This window comes from Camelus bactrianus, chromosome 20 (genome assembly GCF_048773025.1).
Source record: "Camelus bactrianus isolate YW-2024 breed Bactrian camel chromosome 20, ASM4877302v1, whole genome shotgun sequence".
Lineage (NCBI taxonomy): Eukaryota > Metazoa > Chordata > Mammalia > Artiodactyla > Camelidae > Camelus > Camelus bactrianus.
In genome coordinates this window covers 15,093,992-15,104,309 of record NC_133558.1, presented here as the reverse complement: position 1 = coordinate 15,104,309, position 10,318 = coordinate 15,093,992, and the positions used below count along the sequence as shown (strand labels likewise).

Genomic DNA, 10,318 nt, shown 5'->3' with positions numbered 1-10,318 from the left:
GGGCTTACCTGGGTCATCTGGACCTCCCGCTCGGTGCCTGACAGTCCACCGGGGCTTCTGTTCTGTGATTTGCTTTTCCTCCTCGTGGTTTCTCATCCCACAGTACCTGGTGGCGAAACAGCTGGCGTGAGGGTGAATGCTGTACTTAAAAGTATCTTATTTAATATTTTGGTATTCTTTTATTATAATTTAACTTCTGCCTTTTAATTTTATAGTTAACTTTGACCTTCTGGGAGAAAAGCCTTTTTTGAAAAGACATATGAAAAATGACTTTCATATTCCATCTTTTATATTTACTTTATCATACACTTCGAGGAAAATATATCCAAAATTAATTTTTGTACACTTTGAATATTTTTAATTACTTAGATCATTACAGTCACTAGAACACAAATTATATGAAAGTCTTGATGAAAATAACAGCATTTTGCTAAGATTAATATGACAGAATTAATATACAAAAGCTATGTATTTCATGTGTCTATTTTCTTAGTCATCTTAATATAATAAACTGTATTAGAACACTCAGATATACACAATAATACAATTTAGTTGTTTTTACTATTTTCTTGATTCATTAGAATAAAAACCATAGCTTTACATGTATGTGTTAATTCTTGTCAACATAACAGAATATTCATTTAAAAAAACAGATGAAAAGAATATGTCAACATAAAGGACATTACTTTTATCAGCTTGTTAAATTGATTTATAATTTTTATATATTTGGCTATGTGGGTTTTCATTTGTACTCTTGCCCCAAGCCCTGCAAATATTAGGGATAGGTTTGGTAATTAAAAAATCTCAAACAAGGAAGTAACTGATAAACACTGCACTCAGGCAAGATCACTCCCGTGCAGACAGTAAGAATCTCTGGGAGGCTGGTTGCCCTCTGCATGGGTAGCATTTCAACCTCTACCAGAACCTCTAAAACAACCCCACTCACGTCTTTCCACATCTCTGAAGAGGATCTGAGTCCTCCCACTGGCCAGCCAGTCCCTGGCTACAGGCCTACCCACTTTCAGACCAGCCATTTTTGACAGTTCAGCCACAAGGATGGAAGGATGAGGCAGAAGCCACCCGCATCTCGAGGCCTAAGTAATCAGTGTCACTTTTGACAAATTCCACTGGTGAAAGCAAGTCACAGGTTTATCCCATATTCAGGGGGTAGGTCAGTAGACGCCCTTTCGGAAGGGTGAAGAAACAAAGTCAAGTACATAGGAATACACAGGAAGGATGAGAGAGCGTTAGCAAAGTCCCACAAAGACCTGCTTCATAATATGACATGACTTTCTTTGAAGTCATTTAGACATCATGGCTTCAGCCTCTTCCAAACGTGTGGCCCCGTGCAGGTGCTCCAAGAGGAACCATCAGTTGAAGTAATAATAGACATGCTAGGGGTAGACCCCCAGTTCTGAAACAATCACCATGTATCCATGCATTCCTTGCCCAAGTTTTAATTTAAAATGTCATGAATTACAAATAGTACTTGACAATGAGCCAAAAATGTTTTTTGACTTTCCCCCAGATTGCATTAGGTAGGCATCAATTGTCTGGTTTCCATCCCGCTGTAGAATGGAGCACCATTCTACAGTGCAACACTACCAGAGTAACATGCTGGGGGTGGGGTGATTCTCCTGCTCAGCGAAAACTACTGCAGTTTGGTTACATGGGATTGGTGGTAGCAAAAAAACCCCAAAATGTTTCACAAGCAGCTATTTCACTCACTTTATATCTCTGTCCACCAGAGGCATGTGCTCCTGTTACCAAGAGACTGAACCCCACCGTATCTCAGCGGGAACAGCCCTTTATACAGGTGGACCCATCTTTTTGGGAAGTTGCTATCTCCCCATTACATGACCTGGAAATTTGAAATGAGAATTCACCCACTATAGAACAAGTGTACTTTCTCAAAAATTATGTTTATTTGAAATTCAAATTTTACTAGGCACGGTTCCTATCTGAGTCCGTACCTTCTCTGAACTTGAAAAAAAATGAGAGATGATATATATAGTATATATACATATACATATATATATACATATACACGTATATATTTATTAAATGTTACTTCTTTATTGCCCAAGATTTTTCTGGTTTTAGCTCGGAACATCCCACAACCAGAAAACCCCCCACCCCCAGGCAAATCAGTACAGTTAGTCTGATAAACTCTGACTCTTCAAAGACAGTGCCCGTATTTCCATTACTATTATTTACTTAGTCCATACATAGTAAGTATTTTTTGAACACATGAATGAATGCATGAGCACATAAGAGAAGGCTGGGGAGCCAGAGGAAAGGGTGGGGGGAAGGACCACTCAAGAGATGAGACATGCTGCATATCTGTGGCAGAGCAGAGGGATAGGACTGGTTAGTTGGGGCACAGACGAGTAGCTTCAACCCTGCTGTACCTCAAAATCCTCTTAGAAGTTTTTTAAAAATACCCACTTGGGTTCTATCAATTGAATGAAGTCTCTAGAGATAAAGCCCTGGCATAATTTTTTTTTTAAAGCTCCAGGATTTAGAATCACTGGCTTAGGGCCTCTTAAGGCAGGCAAACATCCTGCAGTGGAGAGAATCTGGGGAGAAAAATTAACTAAAACTAAAAGATACAAAGAGGTGGTATGATTCTAACACCCTTCTCCAATGACCTCACTTGGGTGAGTTTCTTATTTGGATGGTTGTTATTCCTGCTGCCACTTCTGATACATAATTTCCTTCCAAATGTGTGAGTTCTTGGCTCATTTCTACAGAGAAGCTGGGAGTCAGAGGAATGTTGTGGCTGAGTTTCCCTACGCTCTGATGTGCATGGCACATCTGTCTTCAAAGAGCTGTTTGGAAAAATAAATAGCATTCAAAGCCAGGCAAAGAAAATAGTTAACGTTAGCAATTTTGTTAACACATCCAGGAAACAGACTAGCTACTGGCAGGCTAAATAAATGTGTGCCATGCATGACCTTCAAAATCATTGATCTTAAAGATTATAAACAATACCCAACTGACCCATTGGTCTGTGTCCTCGGATTAAGAGATCCTGTCATGTACGTTCCCCCTTTGTAGTGTATCGCTGCCAATAAGGAAGACGACTTTAAAATATATATATATATATATTGAACCATGTTATGTGTGATCATTAATCACCAACTCTCCCTAGGACTACCGTCATAAATACTGCATCTGCATAAAATTCCCTGCTGAAATTACCCTGCCATCTTTTCAGCCTTCTAGGAAAGAACAGAAACACCTGGAGGGAAGAGGAAATAAAAAAGGCACAGAGAAAGGAAACAAAGAATAGGAAATGGACCACTTTTTAAACTTTATTTTAAGTTATTTAAATTATGTTTTAAAAATGATTTTCGATTTTATCCAAAGGTCTTTAAACTTGCTTTTAAATGTGCATTTTGTCTCATAGCACTGTTTGATGGTGATAGTAAACACATTTGACTAAGTTTTTTATATTTTGTTATTTCTCTGTTACCAAGTATGTCTTCATAGAGCAATTTCATATCTTGTGGCACTGGAAGCCGATACAAAGTTCAGCACAAAGGTCTGTGAAAGGGCCCTGCTGCTGAAGCTTCATTAATATCACGGTAAATCTGTTCTGGTCTGCTAGCATCATACATGGGGATGTAAATGATATTTCTTTCCTCCTGTTTATTGTTTTTAAAATGATATCAAATCATATAGGTGTATAAGATTCCAATAATATAGAATTGCGAAAATAAAAATCGAAAGGCCTTTTTCACTGCTCATCATGTAACTCTCCAGAGGTGATGGCTTTCAGCATTTAGTATGTGAAATGTACCATTTTTAAGGAATGCTTTCAAATAGTTGTCTAAAACCTATTTTTATACTATATTTTATCTGTATATAGCAATTTATATATATAGCTACATATATATATATATGAATACATATAAAATTTCAAGTGTTCAGATAAGTATATATATGCTGTCAACTCTTGACATCAAAGGCTGCAGATTCAATTTGTAGCTTCCCTGGGTCTTTCTCTTATTTATCTTCTCCTTTAAGAGTACACTTGATTTGGGGAAGTTAAGTCTCTTAATATCACTTAACAGTGGTAAAAGGGGCAACTCAGGCATCCCAGCTGGATTTGAATCCCTGCTCAGAAATTTAATAAATACATGATTTAGGTATTAATACATGTCACTACTTTGAAATTTCCTTAACTACTTAACAATTTTGCAGTTCTCCATCTTCAAAATCAGGATAATAATAATAACCAGCAAATGGGGTTGTTGCAAGGTTTAAATGAGATGTTACATGCAAACAGCTCATCATAGTCCTGGGACATCATGCATGCAATAAATACGAGAAACCATCACATCAGCTTCAAAGTCGTCATTATCACTACTGGCTTCATTCTCATTATCAGTGAGTAGCTAAAGGAAGAGAGGTTATAAAAAATGAAATACGATTTTCACTACTTATTTGTAACTTGATGGATGCTTTTCGGTGGAAGAGTTTGAAATTACCGTCTACAGTGAAATTTAGGGTACCCTGTGGGCAGTTATCACCACGTGACCTCCAAGGACATCCACTTGTGCCTCTGTTCTCAAAAGAGATGTTCATAGACCAAATGATCGCATTGCTTATTAAATCAATTTAAAACATACAGTGAGAGAAAAGGGAAGAAACAGGGTGTTAATAATTTGGGGGTAGTGTGTGAATCTCACAGAAGGACTGCCCTACCTGAATCCTGGGTATGCAATGTTCCTATACCCTCCCTGTTGACCCATCAGCCATCCGTGTTCCTGGTGTAGCTGTAAGGAGCAGAGCAGAGACTTGAGCCAGGGGGCTCAGCAGATGGGAGATGCCTGGAGCCAACACACACTTGCATTTTCCAAAAGACACAGGGCAAGTCCATCTGGCCCATAGCATAGCTGTAACTTGCCAATTAGCCTGATGAGCAGCTATAATTTATCTGTATTTCTCAGGCAGAGGGCGCATGGGGCCAGAATGAGCACCACCCACAGGTGGCTGATTTACGGCTTCATGAATATGTATTGTCTCCTCCGTCCCTCCATCCCTTCCTATCCGTCTGCAGACACAAGATACACAAGCGCTGCTCCTTTATCTGTGCCCAACATGTCTCCCAAGTGACTGTCTCCTCTTCTTCTTTTATCTGACTCCTTGTTTTCCTGTCTTCTTTTCTATGGAAGAATAGAAAAGCCTTACTTCACAGAGAAAACATTCATTATGCAGGGTTTCTACTCGTGGTGACAGAGTGGGGTTGTTATGACCCTGCTTTCAAACCAATTCACTTGGATTCAAATTCTAGCCCATCGCTTACCAGCTGTGTAAATGTGGGTAAGTCACTTTATCTTTCTGTGCTTCAGACTCCTCCTCTGCAAAATATGGATGATAATGATACTAATAGTACCTATCTGAGAAGGCTGTTGTGTTGATCAAGTGAATTATTTAACCAAAGTGTTCAGAACAGTGTCCGGCACTTAGTAAGGACACAGTATGTAGCAGCTCTTATGATGTTTAGCCCTTCGGACAGTGTGCTCTTGGCTGGAAGCCTGACCTAGGGGGGCAGAAGGACATGTCAATGTGTTCCCGGAGGGAGAAAATAAGTCTTTCCATTTACAGGGTGCTTGCCACTTACAAAGAACTGTAAAGTAACTGATCATTTTAAGATTTCAAAATGAATCTAGGAAGCGGCTACTATGACCTCTATTTTACAGATCAAGACCCAGAAGTTCAGGAGATGAAAGGGCTTACTCAGAGACACACATTTATTAGGTATCAGGTCATGACTTGAATCCATGTCTTCCTGTTCTGTGTTCAGCCCTGGCTGCTGTCCCCAAGGAGCTGGCAATAACCTCCCCTGCCTGAAAAAAAAAAAAAAAAAAAAGGGTTTCCCTTCACACTATCTCCTTCCACCACACACTCAGACTCATGTAGGAAGACTCTCTCTGTGATCAGAGGAAAGACTTAAAAATTGCTTCTCCCCAACTCATAACATAGTGATTAGTTTACATTATTGCATAAATGCCATGTAACTGATCATCTCCCATCATGTCCTGGGGTCAAGTGTCAATAGTCGAGACGGTATGGGAGGTTAGAAGGGCAGAAGAGGCAGATCCAGAAAGGATGGGCTGATTTTGTCATATGGCTTAGAATTGCTATACATGATTTTATGTACAACAGGTACATAATAAATTTGCCTTATTTCCAGGTATAATCTATAGCACCGTGTGTTGTCATCTTTAATACTTCATTGTAATTCAATCTCTTTATTAAAAAAACAGTTTAATGATGTGAACAAAATATAGGCACAAAGGAGAAAATAGTCACATTATCTCATTAATTCATTTGCCTAAATAAAAGCAGAGGCCTGGGGAAAACCTCAGGCGCTCAGCTTCCCTCCCCCTCTTGCCCTCTGGATGCACTGCATTGAGTCCACCATCGTTAGGTGCAATGAGTGGGGAAGATACATTAATACAAAGAAATGCTGAGCAGGTAAAAGAAAATCAAGTCACTGTTGACAGAGGACAGAATCTTAATTCACACACACACACACACACACACACACACACCCCAAAGCAAAACTACACCAGCTGCCAAACCGTGCCTCTGTCCTCTCACATTTGACCAACTTGGAAAGTATCCTCATATCAGAAGGACTCTCCCTTCTCTTCTCACAGAACGCATTCTTCAAAATGCCTTGGTGAAATTGAGGATTATTTATTTTCAATTTTCAAATAGTCAAACATAAAAAGGAGTCCCACACCAGCTGGACTCCTCGGCCATCCAGGCCCCAGTAGTAATCGACTCTCTGTCTGTAAGAGGAGGTGAGGTGCAATTATGTCTCAGGAATTTTAAGGTCTTTAGAATTAAAATCTGTTATCTAAAATGGAAAAAGAAAGGGACACTTTGTAGCTTGTAGAAGACTGCACCGCTCTTTTCAAAGTCACAAAAATACTCCTGAGGGTGCTGTAAGAAACATTCCACCGTCCCCAGAGGGCCTCAGTTGTGGGGAGGTTGAGTCTGGGTGAGCTGACAGAAGGTGGCAGGGGCCTCTTCCTGGGTCTTGTGACAGGACAAGAATCCAGGAACTACCTGTCCTCAAATATGTTTGACGTTCTTCCCTGTTCCTGAACTCCCAAGCAAACTTTAAGTCATAACCTCTCTCTGCCAACACAGGTCAACCTCTAACCGAAAATACTGTGATTTTTTTTAAGTGCTTTATGTTACAGTGCTATAAATGGGTGCCAGTTACAGTTCAATCAGGGAAGAAGAACCAGTAGGAGGTAGACTTTAAGAGATTTCTTGCAAGGAAGTGGCTCATGCAGTAGTAGGGTCTGGCAAAGCAAGTCTGAAATCCATAGTGCGCGCCTTCATGAAATGTCGGCTAGAACTCTGGGGCGTGAACAGAAGTGGATGTTCCACGGGAGGAATTTCTTTTTCTTCAGGGAAACGTCAGTTCTGCTTTTAAAGCCTCCAGTTGATGGAATCCAGTCTTCCATATTATCTAGGATTTTCTATCCCTTACTTAAACTCAGTCGATTATGGACTTTAATAGTATCCACCAAGGACATTACCAGCAACACCTACGTCCATGATACACTGGATGACTGGCAGCTGTAGCCTGGCCAAGTTGTCACATCAAAAAGGCCATCACCATATGTATGTGCCAAGGCACTCTTCTAAGGACTTCATACCTCACCTCATTTATTAACCTCACAACCTGACGAGGAAACTGAGGTACAGGGTAACAGAGTAAATTTGTTCAAGCTGGTGTAGTAAGTACAACTGGACCAGCATTCCAGCCCAGGTGGTCTGGTTCCAGAGCTATGCTTCCACTATGACTTGCTGATTTCCTTTGGATTCAATCTTTCAATCTTTGGATGCTTTAAAAAGTATTTCCTAGAATGTTCAGTGTTGTTTTGTCAAAGGCGAATTGCTTTTCCCATCAAAATGTCTCATCATACTCCAGAATACATTCCAATTTCTCTATCTGCAATGTTCATTTTCTTTAGGGTCATGATGTTTCTGAGAATTACTGTTGTAATTACCCTGTTGTATTACTGTTGTAATAGATACATATTAATATTAATTTCTCTGTCTTGTACTGAGTAATTTGTTTCACCCTCACTGAGAACAACTGTATTTAAGATCTATTTTATAGGTGAGTTAAGAAACACTTGGTTAATTCAAAGGTCTTAAGCTGACAGACTTAGTGGCAGAGGTAGAAATGGTACTTCAGGTGTTCAAGAAACGATCGTTCAATTGTTCTACGAACCAGATGAAGTTTCTCTTTGCTGCTTAGAAATGGGAGTGAGCAATGGAAACAACATTTCGGAAAGAAAAAAAAAGGCAACTATGATAAAAGTTCATAAATAGTCTAGAAATTATTGGGGAATTTAATCATTTTACATAAGAATTTTTTCCCATGAATAATCGCTGAGGAGAAGAAAACTCATTTGTGTCAAGACTCATGGTGGTTGTTGGCCGCATGTGGCTTATTTTCCCAGGCTGTCGAAGGTGTGAGGAGTTGGGCTGTACCTGCCCGTCCTGCTGACCTTCACAAGCCTGTAAGGTAAAGAACTGAGCAGGCAGGTGTGAGGACTCCTGAATATGTTTACCAACCAGAGAGACCTGCTCTGACAGTACCGCCAAGTTGCCTTCTGTTAGAAATCCCAGCAACATCCCGGCTGTCCTGACCCTGGGGTGCACACACAACTAAGGAGGCTTGTTGGCGAGATGTCACCCCCCCACCTGTCACCTAGAACACATGTCACCTCCTCCATTCCTCACTGAATCCTCACTGAGGAATATTTCATTCTTCAGATGGCTATTTTAAGGGACTGAAGGATCAAATAAAACTGCCACAGGGAAGGCACAGACTTATTACAAAATTCCTACCAGTAGGTCACCTCTTTCTTACTTGCTCCCTTTTTGTTTCCTTCTTCCAAATTATTTAAAATTATTAAATATTTGAAATACATAAATATAAAGTAACTGATACCTACGTACCACTGAGATTAAACAGATGTCAGCATATTTGGTCTTACTTGCCTTAGATTGTTTAAAAGATAGCAAATATTACAGAATTAGCTAAAACCATACTCCTTCCCTTTTTCTAGCCCATGTTCCCAGGGTGTAATAATCACCATGGAGTTGCTGCCTGTCATTCCCATTCATATTGCTGTGCTAGACCATCTTTCAGTCTATCTGCCAACCTACCTATCCATCTATCGTCTCTCTATCCACATGATTTTGAGTCTTTTACTATATATTTGGCACCTGATTAGATGTATCTGTTTGCAATTAGCTTTTATTACTCAATGTTAGTTTTTTGAGATTGGTACAAGATGATAGTTATAGATCTAGTTCTATTATTTTCTTTTTTGTTGTTTTTTTTCCATTTGTTTGTTTGCTATTACAAACAGCAGTGCAATAACCATAATTACATGACTTCCTGTGAGCATGGATTAGAGGTTCAAGAGGGAGAACATCTAATAGTAGAATGATCACGTTATTTGGCGTGTATATTGAACTTTTTAAAATACAGCCAAATCACTTTCCAAAGCAGAAAACTGAGACTTGGACATGGGAATGGAAAATGGCAGAGCCAAGTTTCCAACTCTGACCTGTCTGGCTACAAAGCTCATTCTTTGCCCCCGACATTCTCAGCCCTAGTTTTTTAACCTAAGCACTGAAGTCTCTCTTAAGTCCTTCAGAGCTCCAAACCATGAGATGAGAGTGGGAAGGTCTGACAAGAAGGAAAGCTCTCCTTCTCTCTGCAATGCAAAACAGCCAGGACAGGAAGCTCTTCTACTGTGCCGAGCTCGTGTGTCTGCAACTGAACTGTAAGTCTCTTTCCCCTTGTTTGGTTCTTGAAGATAGCTCATCACCACTCTCAGTGTAATTTCCCACCGCTCACCATGGAAGCTGAAATGTCTTACAGTAAGCATTAAACCACATGTCACATGAAGACAGATGGAAGGACACAGAAACAAAGGAGAGAGCCTTGTGTGAAAGAAAGAGTACATATATCAGAAAAGGCATCAAAGTATGACTTTTTTAAATTAAAGAGGATTCATATTTTACATCGGGAAGATTGCAGTTTGAGCAAGGTATACCTTGCATTCTCTCTCATTCTCAGCACACTGTATCAGGCACACCTTAAGTCCCTAAACTAGGCAAGAGCCTGGCACTTGGGCTTATGGAGTTGTAATCAGGAAGAAGAAATCTGACTCCATACCAGATCTGTTTCTTTTACTTTGATCTTTATATTCTATTGCTTTTGTTACAAGTCAGTCACTAAAAGGATGTTGCCTATAGC

At 39.8% G+C, this 10,318-nt stretch overlaps 1 protein-coding gene across 4 annotated transcripts in view; it reads right to left on the bottom strand.

The window, feature by feature from the left end:
- LOC105084198 (uncharacterized) overlaps nucleotides 1–10,318 on the bottom strand; it is a 987,172-nt gene that overhangs the window by 206,035 nt on the left and 770,819 nt on the right. For all 4 annotated transcript variants that reach the window (XR_012500990.1, XR_012500989.1, XM_074348172.1 and 1 more), the window contains one exon: nucleotides 9–106. Coding sequence is in view for 2 of the 4 variants with exons in the window: in XM_074348172.1 (XP_074204273.1) it covers nucleotides 9–17 (9 nt within the window). In the remaining 2 variants the exon portion in view is untranslated. The remainder of the gene's footprint in view (nucleotides 1–8; nucleotides 107–10,318) is intronic.